Source organism: Protopterus annectens, chromosome 1.part2 (assembly GCF_019279795.1).
Source record: "Protopterus annectens isolate FY-2018-M chromosome 1.part2, PAN1.0, whole genome shotgun sequence".
Taxonomy (NCBI): domain Eukaryota; kingdom Metazoa; phylum Chordata; order Ceratodontiformes; family Protopteridae; genus Protopterus; species Protopterus annectens.
Window position 1 is genome coordinate 730,641,205 of NC_056727.1, and position 22,805 is coordinate 730,664,009.

Below are 22,805 nucleotides of genomic sequence, written 5' to 3' on the forward strand. Positions count from 1 at the left end.
TACCGAAGCAACAGAAATGGACAACCAAATTCTTTCCCTAGGAAAAAAAAATGTTTTCTGTTGCTTCGATATTTTCAGCTTTCGCTGAACAGGGGTCGATATTAGAACATTCGAAGTTTTGAAACTTCGATGTTCTAATATAGACCCCAGATCTATAATTCAAAGTGGAAAGGCATGATGCTGAAAACAGGGGGGGGAGCTCAAAATACAAGGAGAGACTGGGATTTTGGAAGCAGACCTTTAAGGAAAATAACAACAATTATATGGGATTATTATAACCATAAAGTAGCAGAAAGCATTCTAAGAACTAAGCCGATACAGGAATGGAGAACAAAGATTCTGCCGGTAGGGATTACTGCAATTAGGGATATAGACAATAGGCAAGTGGGGGCTGGAATTTATTTGAGAAAACTGGCATAGGAACAATGGTGTTGGGAGCAAATAACGAGACAGGGAAAGGTAACAGAATGAGAGGAGGCCAAAAATTTATTTGGACTGCAGGTTAGAGACTGCCTTCTCTATCAAGGATTTTATCAGAGTATAGAAAAAGATAAAGAAATAGAGGGGTCCTAAACGAAAGACCAACACTGGTAGAATTTTTAATAGAATCTAGAACAGAAGCTGCCATTAAAAAAGGAATAATTAGTAGACCATATAAAACACTGCATGATAATTATAAGAATTAATCACGGTAGGTTAGAAATGTTTGGGAAGAGAGACTGCATACACATATCAGAAAGAAAGACTTTTGCTTGAAAGTGTTTACATGGATATTTTTATACCCCAAATAGACTCCACAGAAATTTTTTCTTCAGGTAAACAGCAAATGTTGGATGGAGGTGTGACAGGGAAAAAAGAGGTAGTTGGAAACATATTTTCTGGGAGTGTGGTGGGTTGGCAGACTTTAAAGATTCCCTGTGGGATGCACTGTCGGAGATGCTGGGTGGACGGACTGGTGTGTTGAAGGAGATGAATTTCATGAGCTATGATACAGAACCAAAAATGCCTAGACATGGTAAGGCCTTGTTGTCTCTAATTACGTTGACTGCCAAAAAAGCAATTACTAGAAAATGGAAACCAAAATCTAAAATTAGCTGTATTAGAAATCGTGAATATAGTAACAGAGAAAAGGGTAGGGGCAAACTACATAGGAAACATTGGAATTGTGGGAACAGTACATACAGGGGAAAAATGAGGTTTAAAAGAAGGCAGGACTTAAATGAGTTATGTAATGTCTGACTGAAAATGATTTGGCAGATTATAAGTGATGTATAATGTTTGCAACTGGGAGTGTGTCAGTATGGTTTGTAATGTAAAATGCTTGCAATTAGGATTATATCGGTGTGGTTTGTTTTCATTTAAATAAATGTACGATTGCTTATGTCATAAGTGATGGTTTAATAAAGATGTTTCTTGTTTGAAAAAGGGGCGGGAATTTAATAATTTATGCAATGTTGCTTAGATTATATTATATATAGCAATATATGTGAAATATGTTTGTTAAGATTAACTTGTTAATACAGTTTGATTACTTTTGCATAAATGTAAATTTGCCTTTGTCAAAAGTGATAATTCAATAAAGGTGTTTAAAAAAACAAACTTTAGTTACCCAACTTTTGTGAAAGACAAGATATAGCTGAATCATAAGAGCCTGAAACTCATTCTCTTCTTGCAAAAGTCAGCTCAATTAATAGAAGTGTTTTCCAAGATAAGAATTTCAAATTAGCTTCATGAGCAGGTTCAAAAGGAAAATGTGTAAGCTTCTCCAGTAATAAATTTAGATCCTGAGAAGTCACCTGACTTCTAGGTTAATGAATATGTGTAACCTCTTTCTAAATCTGTTTCTTTTAAAGCACAGAAGAAGGGGGAACCATTGCTTGAAAGCAGAGATAAATAAAAAAAAAAATAAGAAACACAGGCTACATAGACTCCGCCATGTAAATGCACAGTAAAATGCAAAATTACAAATTTGAACTGGCGCTTTCGCTTATTAAACATAAATATAAATTCTTTTAGATAAAACCACATTCTTTGAACTCCATTTAAATAGCAACAGGTAAAAAGTCATATGATAAAACGTCACATAATAGAAATCTCAAAACAGGTAGTTTTAGTTAAATGTTATCTAACTCTTATTTAAGAAGTATTTAAAGTTTTGTATCTGTCTTACCTCTTTTTAAATGTGTTTTGTCACTTTAAAAAAAACTGAGCTTTGCCTACAGCTTGGCGACCAGGTGATCGTGTGATTTATATATGTGACTTTTTATCAAGTGATTTTTACCAGGTGACTGTTTAACTGCTGCTGCCATTTAAGTGGAGTTCAAACAATGTGGTTTTATCTGAAGAAGTTTATATTTAATAAACGAAAGTGCTAATTCACAGTTTTTGTACTGTTTTACATTTTACTGCACGTTTACTGGCTGTTGTACCTGTCGAAGTCTCTGCAGGCTGCAGGTTTCTTATTTTAATTTTTGCTTTTTGGTGACAAGCAGAGATGGCCAAAAGGTGAATCGTGATCGAAGAGCAAGAATGGACACAAGCCATAGCTCTCAACCTCTTAGCACAAAAAATCTGGACAAGGTCAAGAATAATGGTGGGACAAAGCTCCAGAAACAGGGACAAATTTTAAATATTCCTCTTATAAACTTAGAGAGTTGCTAGAATACAAGGTTTTGTGTTACCATGCATTTTCTGAAGAATATGAAGTCTGAAACTCAAATGCCTGTCATTATTTAGTGAATTCAATCCTCAGTGATTTGCCACAAAAAATCCAGAAAAATCACAAATTTTATGAACACCAGACCAAAAATATCATGCAAAAATCTGGACAATTGAGAGGTATGCCAGAGGCTAATATTTAATGCAAACCCTGTAGAACCAGAGGCATCCAGGCCTTGAATGGATTCTCGTTCTTTCTTTGGCACCAACTAGAAAATATTTTCAACTTAGCCAAATTAAATTTTCTAGTAGCAGGTTTCTTAGCCTTCTTTAATATTTGCCACACATCCTCAGAAAACAGGTGCCTAAAAGGCATTCAAATTATAGCACCCTGGCAATGGCCTGCAGAAATCGAAGGTTAGGGTGTATCAAACAACCAATGTCATGTGTGTGAGGCGGTCCATCCTATGAGGAAGCTTGTGGTTAACTGCCCTTGGACAATTTGAGAATAATGGATTACCATGGTTGCCTGGGCAGAAAGGAGTTATCAGAATCATCTCTGGAGAGTCCTTCTGAATCTTTACAAAAACCCAGGTTACCATAGGAAAAGGTGGAAAGACAGAGATGTAGCTAGCTATTAATGCACCTGGTGCCATCAAAGCTCTTTTCTTCCTTTAAACCGTAGCAAGCTGCTTGTTACAATTACAGCAAGCAATTGCTACAGTTTATGCCATACACATTTTGACTGCAAACTGAATACCAATACTTATCTCTAAATTTTCATATGCACTGAAGAAGAATCGGCCAATTGAGCCCTAACACTCTGCACCTGAGGCAGCTGCCTTCTTCACCCCACCCTAGCAATGCTACAATGGAAAGCCAAAAAAGAGCATTCCCATCCATAAGAATGGAAATACATCTGTCTTTCAGACCTTTGTGCAAGGAGTTCTGGAGCAAAATATCTTTAATCATGAAAAAATATCTACTTTCAGTGTTTCCAACAGTTGGATCAATTCCTGGAAGACCCCTGGGTGCAATTTCCAATTGTGAGTGTCTATACTGGTCCTGTTCAGCTAGTCTGCTATAACCTTTTGCTCTGATGTAATGTAAGTAGCCTGGAGGGTCAGAATGTTTAGAGCTGCTAGTTCTCAGATTTTTATAACTAGTCTGCAAAGACAATACGATCCGGTTCCTCCCTGTTTTTTTTTTATGCACCATATCACTGGGACCTGGATCAAAAGATGGTTCTGAGAACTGAGCGCGTTTATTAGTGCCATCATTTATTTAACATATATGTGCTTTAATTTGTCCTGCTTGTTGCACAGACCCTGGAATTTCACCCTCCTTGGATACAGCTCCCCAAGTTAAGTCTGAGGCATCTGTGGTTGCAGTCTGAGTAGAGGCTAGAAAGGAAAAAGGGAGACCTGGGTTGAGTGACATCTGATTCACCAACTACTGTAACTCCCTTTTTACAAACCCAAGCAGTGGGATTTGAAATAATAGGGAGTGTTGGTTTTGTGGTCACAGTAATTTGGTGAACCACTGAATGTTCCTAATATGAAATATGGTCAAACTAATCGAGAGTATTGTAGTGGTCATGAAACCTAGAATCCAAAAATGCTCCCTTTGGCATGCACCTGACCAGACATACTCAACAGTTGGAATGTCCACAAAGGTTCTTTAAAAGGATAACCCAGGGTATAAACACAGTGTCCTATACCAATCGCCTTAAAGCCTCATCCCTATACTCGATCTCCTATAAGTTACCAAGAGGTGATCTATGCCTGGCATACAAGGCATCCTCGGATCCAGCTCTGATGGACCTTTTTCATATCTGCAAAACAAAAAGCATCAGAACCACTAGATATAAAGATTTAAATTTTGCTTGTGACATAAATAAGGCAGGTTGGTGAGACAGATGTGTCTCTCAGAGAATCCCCATGCTCTGGAACAGGCTCCCCATCCATGTGAAGCAGAGTCCATCCCTAACCATATTTAAGTATAACCTTGCCAATGGATGGAAAATCTGAAATTCACCCCAGACCTAGTTCCCATCTATCTGACAGAGGCAGACTGTAATGTCCAAACATATTCCCCACATAACCTCTAGAAATTTCCTAACTGACATAGTCCGTCCTAATTAATGCCCATGATACATAAGGGCACAACTAGGTCGGACTGCAAGGCTAGGCTTATAAAGGCTCTGATGGTTAACAGCCTAGTATATACCTATGAACTTATTAGACATTCTCTGGAGACAGTGTTCTTTTAACATTCAACTTTGTCCAGAGGAAGAAAGATCATCATTAGGGATTCATCTCAGGAACACTATCCTATGAGATGAACAAGAGAAGATTTCTCTATGTTCACCTGAAAACCCAGACTAAGAAAAAAGTTTTTTTTTCCCAAAACAGGGATTCTTGATAACTTATAAAATAATCTGAAGAAATAATGCAGCTGACTAAATGTGGAAAAATATGAATACCCTGCAACCTGTAATGAGCTATTACAGGAGACAGGCAATTTTTGTAAACAGTCTTGGACTGTTGACAGTCCAAAGGGAAAAGTAGACAGTTGAAAATGTAAACCAAAGAAAAATGTAAAAAGTACTTGAAACCTCTGAGACCTGGAATGTGAGGATACACATTTGTTTTAAATCCAGAGTTACTAAACAACTGAGGTATGGGATAAGAGGTAACTGAAGCTGTGAGACAGCATTGTGAACTTTTAGAGTTTGATGTAGAGGCTTATTAAAAAGTTCTAGGACAGTTCTCCAGGTTCCTTCTTTTTTTGGTACCTAAAATTCTTGAACAAAACACTTTCCCTATTGGTTTGGAGGAATAGGTTCTATAACCCCGAGAGATAGCATTCGATCTAGAATAGGAGAAAACAGGGAGGTCTGAATCAATAGATGCAGAGGAATCATTAGAAAAGGAGGAAGGGAATCCCACTGTCATTTCTAGCCTTTTTGAATGATTCTCAGAATCCAAGAGTCTAAATTTATCTGGTGCTACAGAGGGAAGTGAAGATCTAAATTTTGGGAAAGCTTTACTGGATCGTCAGGGCAGAGAGGGGGGAAAAACATGATGGGACATATCGTCAGTCTGCCTTTTTAGATTACTCTTGGTATAGGGAGGACCTTCCCCCTTCTTTTGTGAACCTCTCTGCCATTGCTTTTTGAAATTTTGCTTGCCTGTGCCTTGCTGGGGATAGTTAATTATGTTTTTTTTTATAAAAGAAACCTGAACTGGAAGGAAAGTTTCTAAAATATTTTGACATGGGTGGGGTTGAAATTTTTGGATAACTCTAAAGTAACTGTCCCCTTTCATCAAATATTTTAAGGACCTCAGCAAAGGAAGGACTGATTGAAAACTCTTTATCCAAGAAAAAGGAGGCACAGTGGAGAAGCAGACAGCACTGTCACAGCAAGAGGTTCCCCAATTTGATTTTTGGCTGAGGTGCCGTCTGTGTGGTGTCTGCATTTCCTACCTGGGTTTGTACATTTTAGACAGTGTTTGGTTACACAACACAGACATTATTAAATAATTGAGAGATTCAGTCTCTGCAGAAAGGAGGTTATCAATTAACTTTCCCATATTGTCAAAGGAAGCCAGCAGAAACTTGGACACATGAGCCTGACAATTAACTATTTTGAAAGCTGAGGTGGAAAAAGTATAAACTTTCTTCCCAAACGTATGAAAGGCATTCCCATCTTTATTAGACAGAATAGGGGTAACTGCCATAACGTGTTTGGCAGAAGACAGTTTTGTTAAAGAAATCACTGCAGGGTCTGATCTGGGGGTTGAAAAAAATACATTTGTCTTTCTGGAGGCAAGTGGTTGGCTGTCAGGCAAATTGTTGGATGCAAGGAATGCATCTTTTAACCCTGGCAAAACAAAACGGACAGCTGCAAGTTGAAGAAAATGCACTTGTAGCAAAATCTGAATGTCTTTGCAGGGACTCTGGTAATTTTTTGTTTCCAGTGAAAAACTCCTTTGTTCTGGCAAAAGTATCCGAAAAAAAACAACTCTTCAGGTGGGAAATCTGAAGAAAAACTTTTGAGAGTCAGATTCCCAATTCTGTGGAGATGGAACCTGAGAAACACAATTAAATCTAATTCTGCTCCATCAGACTGAGAATCAGAATAAGAAAGAGGAACATCTTTCCCTTTTCAAATGAAGAAGTGACTCAGAATGTTGTTGTTGTTGTGTCTTTCGGCTTTTCCCAGTTAGGGGTCGCCACAGCGGAACTCCGGTCCGCTAATGATTGGCAGTAGATTTTTTACCTACCGAGTTGCCAGCTCTGACGCACAACCTTCAACGAAGGTACGCCCATTCACGCATGTCTCCATGCAGAAGACGCTCTAGCTGAGAGTCGAACCGGACAGCGTCTTACTGTGAGGCGACGCTACCGCAGCACCAGAGTCAAGAAGTGACTCAGAATGCAAACACTGAAAATGCTTTAAATAAACTTTTTGCACAGTACAGATAATCATCCTTGTCTACCACAGGTGACTGAGGCAGAGGTGAAGAAAAATGCTTAACTTTATATTTCCTTATCACAGGATACTTCCACAGACGAGCTCCCTGAAAAAAAAGAAGTCCTCTTCCCAAGAATCAAGTTCCCAGTAGCAGCTTTGGTAACAAATAATGCAAGCCCCCTCTTCCAATGCTAATAAGAGTCCCAAAAGGCTCAAAGAGGACTGCAGAACCTGAGCGGCAACACTAGAAGGATTGAGAAAAACTGATGAGAAGCCATCAAACTACATATAACTACAGCATTGTCATTCACTGAAGGCTGAGGCAAAGAGGAAGCCAAGGTCAAGACCAAAAGACTCTCATATAATTTTCCTCTTCTTGCGGATTGGGGAGGGAACAACTAGGAAGCTGGGACCCTAGTCTATATCTATACCAAAAACAGTGCCTGACAAGTGAGTAGTGAAGCCTAGAAATACTGCTCTTCCTTCCTAACCAAAAAGTCAAAGTCAAAGTCTAAGGTTAATTTTAGTGTCAACCACTATTCTTCACAAAAAAGGGTATACTTTTCCTCACAAAAAAGGGTACAAATTGGAGGTTCTTCTTAAAGTGGTACTTATCTGCACAAATTTTAAGTATTAGCTGACTGTTGATCACTTGAAGCCAGTAGAAGAGAGCACTCTTCAATGACAAGAAAGTTCTGCGGTATTGGAGCCCTAGCCACCAACTTTATACAACTCTCCTCAAGCTATACAGTGTTTGGGGTGCCTGGAAGGTGTCCTAAAGCTTTGGAACCTGGCTGGTCATATAATCCTTGGTAGGTTATATCCTATACAGCTTAGGAGGTCTACTTCAGTAGACCAAATTTACACTTACCCGAATTGCAGATTCTGGAGATGACAACACCGAAATTTCAATATACCGAACCTAAACATTAACAATTCTTTTTACAGGGAAAGGAGGCACTTGGCCAATATGGGAAAATTTGCCATTTTCCCCATAGTGCAATCCCAGAGGCGGGCACAGGGGAATAGTCCCCCACCTAGGTGGGTTTGACATACTTCAGTGCATTATTTTGTTAAATGCTAGACAAGTGTCTTCTTTCCCTGTAAAAAACGTTGGTAATATAACAGTTCAGTTTATTGAAATTTTGGTGACGTTGTCTCGGTAATGTGCAGTTTTGGTTAAGTTTAAATGCGGTCTACCGAGGTGGACCAAACTTAGGCTATTGCAACAGTGTTATAATGTAAAATCTGCTTTTTGACACTGCACTGTTAATGAGATGTTTAATTAGAAGAAAATAATTATTAGGCTTGTTAGACTAAGGGATCTTATTAGTGCAATTACAATATCTCGAAGTACAAAAACATCAGCAAATAGAAGCTTGCAGTAAAATGTACAAGTGGTAACAAAAGGGAGTACCCCAGAGCACAAGAAAAGATGCAAACTCTTCTTGATAAAGTCTTACACCCAGTGGCTCTAGTGTCTAACTTAAATATGATGTGGTAATTAGTCAAGACTTCTCCCAATTCAAACAGCAAAGACAGAAGTGTGTGTGTGTGTGTGTGTGTGGGGGGGGGTTGTCCAATCAAATGCAGTGTTAAGAGCTACACAGGTCAAGCAAAGGAAAGGGTGTGGGACTTAAAAGACTTAAATCTTCCAAAAGACACAAAATTTGGCTCTGGGTACAACTGACAGACAAATCTGATACAGATTCTTACTAAAAGGCTCCTGTTACTTAAGGTAACAAAAGAGGTCAGTAAAGAGACGGACAGGAATGGTGTCAGAGTTAAAAATATACTCAGAGATACCAGATGAAATCTGAGATTGAGACATATGAATTGCAGATGGAAGTAAAAGAGAAAAAGAACCTTAACAGAGTCATAAACCTCTCCTTATTGTAATACAGTAGAGAGGCAAATGGAAACTAAAGAAAGACTCTGATGTCAGAGCAACTAGAATAACTGCTGAACTGAACAAAGAGGAACTATCAACACCCCTGGAAACAGAAAATCTTTTTTTCGAACTACCCTTTCTAGAATATGAAGCACATCAAGTGCAAAAATTTATGCTGGTCTTTGTATGGGAAAAGCCTACATCCTCCATTTAATGTTAGGTTAATGGAGAAGATAACACTGACCTGGATGAACACCAGAAAAGCCATATCAAATTTAAAAAGGCCCAGCAAGAAGACAATATCCTAACATAGCTAGAGAGAATATAACAAGATTGGAAGGGGAAATGAACAGAACACACCCATTTAATATCCATGCTTTGAACTAAACAATGATTTCCACTAAAGGATGTCAAAATGAATGATACCAGAAGTTACAAATCCTTGCAAATTATTAGTGCCAAGATGAGTACATATTTTGGGTGAAAATTTATGGATGGTTAAGACAAAGGCTAAGATTTTAGCCAAGATTTCCTAGACTATTATTATTATTATTATTATTATTATTAGAAATGAATGAGAAATCACAGCACCTAACCAATGGTTCAGGAACCTTCTGATACTGTTATCTATAACACAAATTATATTTGTGCATATAGCAGTGGACATTAAAAGTACACTTATGAAGATGAGCAAGGTTCACCAAAACATACTGGTAATTACTGATTACACAATAACATTTCCTTTTGGACTACTCTTGCAAAGGAATCAATGCCAATTCTACAGTTACAGAAACAGAACTATTTCTTCTATAGTACGACCTGGAGAAATCTTTTCAGATTAAGGCAATGCACTGAGATCTACAGCAATGCATAAAAACTCTGCTAATTCGTTAACGTGAAACAGCTAATAACATCTGTACACCATCATCAAACAGGCAGTCTAGATGAATACAAATAAAATCTTAAAATCCATGTTAAGGAAAAGTACAGAACGATATATAAAAATTGGGATAAACTGCTTCATTTCATCTTTGCTGCTCTGGAAAGACCATAAGCCTCCACTGCATTTACCTCATTTAAACTACTAAATGGCCAGTGCTTGCTAAATACAGAAAAGAAAATATGGGAGGAGAAAAAAAAACACTTTAAAGTCTAACTATAACTATAACGTCTATGGTAAAGAAGCATATGAAAAAAACCATGGGAAACACAACAGACTGCATACAATAAAATGTTATTTTAAAAATTCACCGCAACAAAGTACTTGTGTTAGTGCCCATGGATGAGAACAAGTTCCTTCCAAAGTAGAAATTACCTTTAGAAGTTATAAAAAAATAAATGAAGTAAATTACAGAGTAAGACAACCTGGAAAGAGAGCAGACATATTATATAAATGTGCTGAAACCTAGGAAAGACCCTAAGGTTTCTATAGTTAAGGTCCTTTAGCGTGTCCTGATGTCAAAAATGGTGAATTGTTATCACTGTCCTAAAAGCAAGAGGTTAAGGAACTTCTGTTGAGGAATAGGGTCATATTTTCAGGGTTGCCTGTTATAACCAATTTAGTACAGCATAACAGTGAAACTGTGCCGAGTGAAAAAGTTAATCTGAAACCAAACTGGATACCAGAGTCCCAAACCAAGCAGTTAAAGAAGAAGATTCCCAAGCTTGATAAGTCAATAACGTTTTGCAATGACTTCTGAAAACTAAACAGTATTGCCATGTCTGATTCACATCCCATATCCTGAGTAGATCATCTAGTGAAAACATTGGACAAGGCTAGATTTCTGTTCAGTCTGAACCTAATCAAAGAATACTGACAGATTCCAGTAGTCCTAGAGGCTATGGAAAGACCATGTTGTCCATGCCCGATGGCCTTTTTCTCCACAGAGTCATACCATTTGGTCTCCATGAAGTACCAACAACATTCCAAAGGCTGACGAACAAGAATCTAAAACCCCACACCAAATTTTTAGCACCTTACCCAGACACTGTAAACATCACTTGGAAGATTGAGAAAGTCACCTCTCTCAGTCCATTCCACTGCAGACCCCTTTTGTCAAGCTGGTCTGATTACTAACCCAACTAAGTTCAAGTTGGAAAGGGCCAAGTCAGCTATTTGGGCTATATCATTGACAAAGGGATAGTAGAACTCTAAAGTGATAGTAGAACTCTAAAGTGAAAATGTTCAAGCAGTGTAAAATTATCCCATTCCCAAAAACGGCACTCCGAGGCAAAATACACACAAAAAAATCCAAAGAAAATGCCCAGGCCAGGAGATTCAGGATAGTTCATTATACGTTTAATAGCAGGCAACACAGTAAATTAAGACAATAAAACGATGACAAACACAAACGTTTTTCGTCACTCAGTACATGACTTCATCAGATGCAGAACTCGAATTAAATAAATTAAAATATCCTTAAATAAACTGCATAATCATGTTAAAAACATATCCATTCAGTAAAATTCCATTAAACCATTTGAAACTAGAAACATTCATACTTTCAGTAAAAGTTAATCCAATATGAAAACTTTGAATATCTAAATATGAACATAATTTAAAATGCAATTTAAAATAAAATACATAGACAATGTAAACTCTCCATCTAGTGGCGAAATTTATGTAATTCCACTTCCGCATCTGATGAAATCATGTAATGAGTGACGAAAAACACTTGTGTTTGTCAGCGTTTTATGGTCTTACTTTACTGTTTTGCCTGCTATTAAACTTATTTTGAACTGTCCAGAATCTCCTGGCCTGGGCATTTTCTTTGGATTATCCCATTCCCGCTATCAACAGACAAGTCAGGGCCTTTTTGGGTCTGCCTGTTATCACAACTTTATGCCAAACTTTGCCGCTATTACTATCCTCCTCTGATCTTATCAAAGGTACAGTCCCAATAGAACAGTCTTTTGACAAGTGAATGACACGTGTTCTGAACACATACTACTAGCTCCAGATTTCCCTAAACAATTCACTGTATTCAGATACCTTGGAGGTAGACATAGGGGAATTATGTCAAAAAAAAAGCTGAGGGGCACAAACATCACATCTGTTCTATTTGTCATAAGTTAAGCAATGCCAAAAAGTGGTACTCAGCAGTAGAAGTGTAATGCATCACAATTAAATTGGTTCACACTTACACTTAAAATACTACATCTTAGGCAGAGAACTTCTACTGGCCATTGAAAATGCCCTTGTGCAATGGTTATACAGGTAGAAAGACTGCAATCTAAAGCAATCCAAAATTATCTAGGTGGATAGTATCTCCTCAGCCTTCTGACTTTTAAGATTTCCTCCAGCCAGGCCACAAATACCTCAGAGTGTTGATGGGTTTTCCTGTGGCTAAACCTCACCACACTGGAGCTAGAAACCATGGTTTTAATCTGGGCAGAGAGTCAATGTAACAGTGATTGATCCTGGAAAACAAAGTGAGAATTTAGCAGCTGAATATACTAAAGCTATCTTCCAGGAGGCAGGTCAATACAGAGAAATAAAGAGTATTTCTTGCAAGATGGCAGGCCTAAAGACAGGTAGGTCGGTCTCCTTAGCAATTAACTGAAACCAACCTGGTCTAGAGAGAAAAACTGGAGTACAGACTTTAAAATTCCTGACTGAGATGGTTAAAGGAGTCTTGAGAGAGTTACTTAAATGAATGGGGTCAGTCTACAGGGGAAGCATTCTCACTTGGATGTTAAAGTAAGCAGGTGGAGAAGTCATAAGGAGTACTCCCACTGTTCTTTTTAAATGTGCTGCTGATTATTTTAAAGCAGAAATGCACTTATATTCCATAAAAGGAAGGATTACCAGGATTTCAGAACTGCTTGTAAGGCTGGTTCGTTTTCTGGAAATAAACTGTGCAACTAAACAGACTACACTCTGCACTGTTGATAAAAACTTAGTTTCAGTCCATAAGCTCCACTTTTTTCTATCACTGAACAGGAAATTGTACTTTTCTGCTGACATCTCCTCACTCCAAAGTTTGAATGGGGTAATTTTCTTTCTACATTTTGTAAATAAATGCATAGTTAGAAATTACATTGTTGGCCTTGGAGACAGTTTTACTGTTACAAGCACAATGTCAATGTGACAATATAACTTTGCTTTTTTTTTTTTGCCTCCCGTCCTTACTACCCTCAAGCTACCACCACAGCCATTATCATCCACTTGATTTTACTTATGAGGCAAGTGTACAGCTACAGTACAGCCACCATCCATGCAATGCTCTGACAGGCTACTTTCAATACCCCCTCTTGCACACGCCCACTGATGCCCTAGGGAGGGAGAGCAATAAACCACTGAAACAGGTACCACCCACTTCTAGAGTCAATGGCCCTGTCACGCTCCTTGCAACCAGATCCTCCACATTATCTATAGTCACCACCAGGGATTCTGGTACAAAATGTGCACCCCAGGCATGTGTGCCTATTCTCTCACCTATAAAAGAAGCAAGCATGCAATGTCTAATCACTCCTCTCTCTTCTCCCACCAACCCCTCCACTGCCTCAGTTGGTAATCAAAGCCATATCACCAGGGGCCCAGTCAGAGCTTTATCCCCTCAATGCTGTAAAGCTGGATAATTAAAATACATAGTTACAATTAAGTCTGATTATATTTCACAGAGCTTTAGCATGTGCCTTTGTTTCAGTTACTAAACTATGCAAAGAACAGGATTCGTGTACCAAGACTCCATTTGCTCCTGTTAATGTGATATAATACAATCTCAACTTGTAAAAGATAGAAACTATAATGCAATGAAATAGTCACTGAAACATCACTAGACGAATCTTTACCTATATACACATAATTAATTGGTCAGTTTCAATGTCAGTCTGCTCTTAGTCCACCTGGCCATATGCACCCACATGTATTTGTAATCATGTAAAAAGAAATGGTAACAATATTTGCCAACTAGTTCCCTTGTGTGCCTGTGATATGGCGCAAAAAATGAGTGCATTACTAAACTGTTGTACTATGTGACACTGTAGCAAAATAAAATGTTTCCTATCAATATTTGGATTTTCCTTTTCCACTATTGGTTATCACAGAAGACTGCTTTCAAACAAAGGCCATTTTGCTTCCTCAATGCACATTGCATTAAATGATAGTGATACTATCCCAAAAACAGGGCCAGTAGTGGAAATCAAAAACATATTTCAAAGAGAATCTCTATCAACTACCATCTTGCTTACCACAGCTTGCTCAAAAAGTTCTCTTAATTTCTGTTCTGAATCTCCGGATACTCCTGACACCATCTCAGTAGCAGCCACCTTTAGCATTGGCAGTTCTAGCTCCTAAACACACACAGAAAAAATAAGAGTTATTTTTATAAGAAACTGCATTTATATTCACCTCCACCACAATACATAAAACAGTGGAATATAAGCCTTCAAGGTGAACCACTGCCAGTATACATTTAAAATGGTATTCTCACCATAATTTCTGATCTTTGATAGCTTTAACTATTTCACTATTCACTCCAGACATTCCCCGGGATTCATGAAGCTTGCGCCAGGCGCAGGCGTAGCGTAGGCGGTATAACGCCAAATATGGCCGCCGAGCGATTCAGGTACAATCCAATTCCACGTGCACTACCGGCGTACGCCAGAACTGCGCGCAGCCCTTGGCTTAGGTATGCTAATCACCCCATGCGCAGTGTCGCACCATGCAAATGAAGGCATATAGTGATTCATGAAGTGGTGCAGGCGCAGTGTAAGCCCACGGAAATGTAAACCAAAAACACGGTTTACATTTTCCCAAACAGAACATCGGAGCTATGGAAGCGGACCAGACTCATGTATTACAAAGTTAACATATGCCAATGGCTAAATACACAGCCAATGGCATAAGAAAAGATGCACAACACCTAAAAAACAACATTTAATGTCATGTCCACAGTAACGCACAGTACAACCGCAGGGCATGTGTGCGCAAACTGGAACACAAAGAAAATATATACAAATGTCATAAAATCGCAATGTAATACAAATCAGGATTTCACCATAATACGCAATGGTATGCATGGTACACCACAACCAAAGTGCAAGGGTTGCTAAGGGTCTGCGATAGTGTTCGGCACGGTAACTATGAATTAGTAGTCAATGCCATGCAAATGAGGCAGGCAATACTGAATCGCAAACATCCCGCCGGATGAAAGATGTACCATACGGTGCAGCGCTATAACATCGAGGAGTGGCTCAGAGGTGATACATAACATCAGCAGAGGGGTGTGCCACCATAGCTGTAAGCACATTGGAACAATGCAAATCTAGCCTGGCCGTTGCTAAGCAAAGTTGCAGGACAGGGATGGGGAGGTAGGTATAGAATCGTTTAGCTGAGAGCACATATGGTGCCCGAAAGCGCATGTGTATGGGGATGAAAATGTGCCCGAAACCCGGTAAGTGGATGCACGCGCCGCAAACAATAGCACGAACAGGAAGGTCAGGGGAAGAAAGGAAGAAAAGAAGGAAATGCCGCAGTAGGGTAATTGTAGTACAACTGAGCAATTAACACCTATCAACTCACTGTGGCCAATCGACGGCAGCTGACAAGTCTGCTTGCAGAAACCTGCAAAACAGGATAGGGGAGGCATTGGATTGCAAAGAAAGGAGGGGAGGCACTGGATTGCAAAGATAGGAGAACTGTCACAGCAGAGCAAAGCAAACCTACAGTAGACCAGCAATAGAACACATTACGCAAGATAAGCCAGGTCTAGGAAAGTACAAATGAAAGCAGGCTGCTGGATGTATGCCAGAAAATGGTAGGTGAAACATGCAGAAATGTAAAGGGAAGGGCAAGAGGTAATCCACGGCAGCCAAATGTAATTCAACACCAAAGACACCACAATAGTAGTTCCTGTAGTAAAACACATAAGATACCCTGTAGCTACGATCATACATACACACCCTATGACATCATCGGTGTTCACAGCACAATAGTATAAAGTGTGAAAGCACCCCACACACACCTGTGTATTCCCAAACACTGCACCATAGGTGTAAACACACGGGGAACTTTTAAAATGTACATGTTGGGAGCTGCCATAGCTGTGATTCATCACCATGTGTTAGAGACTGACGGTGTTGTGGAAGATGATGCCGACAACCACTGCAGGCCCCTGAGGAGGAGAAGAGTGTTCAGACCAAGGGTAACCTACCAGGGGCTACATGACCTGGAGATAGTAGAGCGTTACAGGGTGAACAGGGACATCTTACAGCAAATAGTGGAGCTGTGCCGGCCACGCCCGAGAACCAGAAACAACAGAGGGTAACCCATCCCAGTGGACACGAAGGTATGTGTAAGCTTGCGAATACTAGCAACAGGTACCTTTGAAAGGCCAACTGGAGATATAATGGGGATCTCACAGGCATCAGCATCCAGGGTACTACACCAGTTCCTGGATGCCATGTTACCACATGCCAATGAGCATATATACTTCCCCCGAACTCAGGAGGAGTTGGCCAGCAATATGCGTCACTTCCACCGTGTGGCACACTACCCGGAGATACTGGGTGTGATAGACTGCATGCACATGCATATCAAGTCACCACCTGGTAAGCATGGTAGGCGCCACATAAACCGCAAGGGATTCCACTCCATCAACTGCCAGGTCGTGTGCAATGCCCAGGGCATTATCATGGATGTGTATGCTGGCCGCCCTGGAAGCTACCATGACTCCCATATCTGGCATGCCTCACAGCTGTATCAGGTATTTGTCAGGGGGGATATCCCACATGGCCACCTTGTGGGGGATGCTGGCTATGCACTGGAGCCGTTGATGATGACTCCCATCAGAAATGCACACACACCCATGCAAGAACGCCATAATGAGGCACACGCGCAAACCAGAATCATCATAGAGTGTGTGTTCGGGATGCTGAAATCATGGTTCCGTTGCTTGGACACATCTAGTGGAGCCTTGCAGTACTCTCTGGGCACGTGTGCCCACATCTTTATAGTATGTGCCATGCTACATAATATGATCCTGCGAAACAGCTGCAGCAGAGACAAAATGGTGAAGGCCCACATAGCCCACCGCAATTGCCAAGGCCATCACAGGCACAGAGGGATGCAGACCACGAACACACTGTGCCAGCCCCAGTAGGCAGACGGAGGCATGCCCAATATGCCTATGCCTTGGCAAAGAGGGAACGTATAGCACATACTCTGACAGTGTAGGCCCCTATGGACTGACACACCTCTCCACCTGCACACACAGTAAAATGGATGGCACACACACACACACAACCACCTGTAAATTTTAACGCATAGGTGGCCCACTGTGTGAATCCTACAGAGGCAGCCCTCAAACATTGTACACACAACAGCTATTGGAACACGGAATGTCAACACCTGAACAGTACATGCGCCTATCAGCATATGTTGGTGCTGTGTGTATAGGTTCCCAGGTACATCGGTAGGTACACGCCTGATTGTCAGAGGACATACACCAAACGAGGCAAACAGTGTCTGCTGTCGCCACAACATTGAGTAACCAACTGTCGCTTAGTCGAGCAGAGGCAATCGCGGGATCACATGTGTGTAAGCACTGTTCTGCAAACACTCTGCACAGATTCCCTGATGCGTTAATGAGGGGCTCCACATAATGTAATCATGGATGTTGTGTCAAGGCATGGGGTGTACCCATGACAGGTATTCGTCACCCCAGCATGCTCCACCTACGGTCGTTTGAAGGTGTAGCACATTATCGTGTGTGGCTCACTGTGATATACATAACCCAGTGCCGGAGCACATCCAGTAAACATCACATGGACATACCATTAACTGGACTCATCAATATGTAAACTAACTGAGTTACCCATGTGAGTGCAGTATGGAGTAACAGCCGTAGTATACTCCACATACAAAACAACATAACACGTGTACAAATCCCAGATGGCCAAGTGGTAAATGCAGTGACCGTCGTGCATGTTCCCGGTCCCACGTCCTGCAAGGGATGTAACGTAATCCTGAAGGCACGAGTAATGCATGTCGGATGCAGGTCATCAGATCATGTTTAGCATACGTTAGCGGGAATATGCGTTGCCCACTGCTGGTAAGCGTCGTTTAAATATGACTATACAGATATGCGCGAAACAGGGCTAAGCTTCTCAGAATATCGCGCAGATCATGGTCAATGATGTTCAGAACAGGTGATTAAACCAGCATTATTCACCCCTGTACTAATAGCGCCTGCTCTGAAGGGTAAAATGACCACTGCCAGGAGTAGAACACGCAATCATGTATACAATCACCTAACACTATGGTAGCCAAGACGTACCTACGGTAGGGTTGCCACCTTTTCAAATGACCAATGTGGGACATGCGTCAGATTTCTGCAGGCCGACACATACACTCGGCCAGTATGAAAATCATAACTTCACTTTTTTACCTAGATAAAAGCTTATTCTTGTAACGTTTTAGTTACTTATTCTGTTTCTTATAACATTTAGGTGGTTCAGATACAGAGTAACTGTTTTATGCAACTATTACATAAACTATAGGAAATAAGTTTGTCATAAAATCTCAGGACATTTGCCATTTTACAAATATTTTGCAGGACACAACTGCCCAAAGAGGGACTGTTCCTCGCAAAGTGGGACAGGTGGTAACCCTAACCTAAGGCAGGTGTGTAATGTGACAGGTACAGACACAAACGCGCAGAGTCCAGGAAACAGTATACACCGACAAGTACACAATGAAAGGTGTAGCTTGCCTGTCACTTTCCCTGTCAGATATATATATATATATATATATATACACACACATATATACATATATATAATACAGATAGAAAGGACGATAGAGTGATATATGTTGATATATACGGATTCACTGATATCTGCAAATATATAGATAGGTCAACGACATTCATAAAACCTTGGAGGTACAAATAAATAGGATACCACCAACTATGGAATGTGTCACATACCGACACGCGTAACCACGAGGCTGAAAGACTGAAAGAACACAGTACTGGAACAGTAGAATCGCGAGTAATATTATGACGATATGAAGGGACATTTAGTTACCGCTGCCGGTGTTGCGGTCCACGTAGGTACTGTGTTCAACTGTGTTTATGAGTGCCATAGTCTGTGTATGTGTGTGTTGAGGGTGCCATGTGCGTTTCCATGTGACTGTAATGTGTGTGTGTGTCTGTTAGTGCCAACTCGGAGGTAGATCATTACGGTAGGTGTGGGTATAGCTAGCCATAGGCATACGGTTACCACCTGTCCCACATTAGGAGGGACAGCCCCTCCCTGGGCAGTTGTGTCCTGACATAAAACATTACAAAGGGCAACTGTCCGAGATTGTAGGACATTATTATGTCCCATATATTATGTAATAGTTGCATGAAATAGTTATGCCTGTATGTAAGAAACGTAAATGTTACATGCAATATGACAAGTAGCCAAAGTCCCACAACAATAAGTATGTATTGAGGATAAAAGTATGTGCTACCCTGTGTACTGACCGTGGCTATGTGTCGGCCTGTAAACACCGATATGTGTGTTCCGCAAGTGTCCAACAATGGCCATATGAAAAGGTGGCAACCCATGCCAAAGAGGTTCTGTCACCAACACAACTGCAATGACTGCAAATATCTGGGACAGAAATACACGGGATAGCTGTCATTTAGAAATATTCCTTTACATATCGCTGTAATTCCAGAGGTATGGAAGTATCAACCTCACCTGCATACTATATAGAAACCAATTAACAACGGCCAAATGTATAATCCCGTAACATAAGTCTACTAACTGATAGCTCTTTAATTAGGGAAGGAGCCCACACACACATATATATGGTATATGTAGAAATGCAATCTCCACAAACCTGTATATGCTACGTACACCCACCTACATCCCCCACACTAGAAACTATAGCAATACATACTGTAATTACAGCACAAACATCCAGTCAGTCAATTACATCTGCAGAAGCGTTAACATACCTTGTGAGAGACACATTTAAAGGTGCCATGCAAAATTGTAGCTGTTGTATAATGGAACAAACGGCGATGTTACAGGTTTTGTTTGCAACAGTCCGTTATCAGATGGTTGGGATGACAGGTTCACTCACATGTAGAACCACATACTCTAGCCATCACACACAATCCACGGGGGACATGAATCCAAACTATACATGTCTCTACACATAGCAGTTGCAATTACACACAACAAAACACAATACAGGCCATCTCCCCGAAGGTAGCGCAAATGGGCAACGCCCAAGTGGAGAATTCAATTATACCCCACTGTTGCCGCGTAATTGGAGAATGGAATAGCTGCACAGCTGATGTGCAAGTAATAAGTCACTCAGGAACACCAGTTGGCGGCAGGAAACCACGTTACAAGTATCGACGTATATAAGGATGACTTGCCAGACATTCAAACCGTATGCTCATACCATAGAACTGTTTAAACAGTGTAAGAGAGATAGAGATGAAATTCCAGAACGATAACAAGGTATGTAGAACACTCGGTATGTAAGTGTATGTATAGCATGTGTTGTATTAATTATGTTAGTATATGTATAGCCTGGTTTGCATTAATTAAAAGTGTCTGCAATGCATAAAGTGGGAAAGGGTATTTATGTAGTGATGTCTTGCTGAGCATACTAACGCTTGTAGAAATTGTGCGTCCAGCAGCGGGCCACAAGGTAAACATCACAGACACCACAAGGGATGCTACATGAGGGCTTTAAACAGAACAATTCCATACCACCCGCCATCAGTGGTAGGGTATGTCTAACAAGTACATGCCATAGCAGGGGATAGTATATGTTGATATACTGTCACAGTAGGCATGTGTATGGGCATATAACAACAATGACATGTCTAAGGTGGTCCCGCTGTGCAAGTATGCTTTGCATTATGGGATACTATGTAAAATATGTGTAATGTAATGTATAGTAGTGTAGGTAGATATGTCAGATATGCTACACAGCATAACAGGCATATCATGCATACCAAAGGTATCGTCTATTGGCATGTACAATAACAGGATACATATGGCATGTAGTCACGGGACATTGTAATAGCATGATAGCTAATCTAAATGGAAGGGCTACTCAAGTAACCATGCACAAAGGACATGTAATAGCTTCACAGGTTCATAGTGGGGTACTATGCAGTCTGGCAAGTCTATGTGTAAGCACAACTACAGTGTTCACACCAGTGGCACCTCTCTAGAGTAGCGTCGTGTGAACAGCAGAGCCATGTGTTACCTGCACCTCTGCACAGTACAGCCACTGCAGTGATCCCTGGCATACATGTGTCTCCCATCCACCAAGTGAGGTATCACATGAACAGTGCTACTGAGTGTCCCTGCGTGATGTACATAGGAATCATGTTCCACAGCATGGTGAGTGTCCGGTTTGGGAATGTAACCCTCAAGCACATCCCACTCATCGTTGTGTGTGTGCAATATCCATGAGCACGTTGCTCACAGTGGCTTTTGCTTATGTCGCGTATGTGGAGTATATCCATTAATATTGTTGTAGACATGGGCCCTGTCTGTTCAGCAGAGGTCACCCCTGAGTATGTAGTATGCAAATGTGTACAGACGTGGTGTCCGTAGTTCAGCCGCATACTTTAACTGTTGGAGCTCAATAAACGTCATGGCATGTTAATGTTGTGGTATGTAAAGCCGTAGCTGTTGTGTAAGGTACAACCTAAACGGGGTGTTGTACCCTTGAATGTGTGTATACGTCTGGAGTTCAGAGGTACAATGGGTGCCTATGTACCAGCTTCACACCCAGTACAGATAAGTGTGACTACGTAGAAGGATATCCACGCCACAGTGGCAATATGGTAATCACAGGAGTGGGTGTGACATACGTGTATACTACGAACACATACAATGTGACATGTATGTAGGGGACTACCACCTATGTGATAGTCAGTGGGTGAATGGTGTAATGCAAAGGGGATGTTCATGCACCTTGTGTCATGCAGCTTGAAGCCATGATATTGATATCAGGTATCCGTCACAGTGACACCCTTATGGATGGAGTCAGTATCAGCTGGTGGAGCAACCATGGCGCTATGTATGCAGTGGTCTGTAAAGCTAGGCAGGGAAAGTCCCTCTGAGCAAGCCTGTACCTCAGGGAAGCATATACCGAACATGAGGGGCCCTATGACTGAGGACTGTGGTATGCCAAGTGTAACTGAAATACAGTAGGTACTATGGTATGCTACCCTCATTGTGTGTGTCCTGTCCATGAGCCACTTTGCATAACATCCTCAGACATAGGGTTCGATGTGCAGGTGGATGTATATGTTGTCAATACCAGAATGGAGAACGGTGCTGAAAGGCAATGAGAGGACAATGTAGGCTGTGTGGACCCCCGTACCATCATCAACTACCCTGGTAACTGTATGAAAGGAATCCACCAGGTGTAGGAGCCATGCTCTGGCCCTAACAAGTCCAACCTGGATGGCATCAAAGAACCGGAGCCCAACAATGTCTCTGTGAATGACGTCCATGATGATGTGCCCCATAGCCATGCAGAACAGTCCAGTCAGGTGTGTAGGGCAATAGTCCCACTTGTGCATTGTGGCACCACCTGTGTGGAGTGTGATAACTGTTGCTGTGTGCCATTCAGGGGCCACAATGTCTGATACAAGCCTATTACTGAATATGGTGGCCTAGTGGGGAGACATGTCGTTCAGAGGTTTGTGGACATCACAGCCTGGAATTTTGGAAGGTCACATGGGGCCAGTGTCCCAGGACATATAGAGTGCAGGTTTGTATTGTGTAGGTGTGACCGCA

The 22,805-nt window shown here is 40.9% G+C and overlaps 1 protein-coding gene across 2 annotated transcripts in view; it reads right to left on the reverse strand.

Annotated features, from left to right (window-relative positions):
* The window catches only part of NVL (nuclear VCP like), a 1,985,423-nt gene that overhangs the window by 1,197,425 nt on the left and 765,193 nt on the right, over positions 1 to 22,805 (reverse strand). For both annotated transcript variants that reach the window (XM_044058761.1, XM_044058752.1), the window contains one exon: positions 14,223 to 14,324. In XM_044058761.1, coding sequence (XP_043914696.1) covers positions 14,223 to 14,324 — 102 coding nt within the window. The remainder of the gene's footprint in view (positions 1 to 14,222; positions 14,325 to 22,805) is intronic.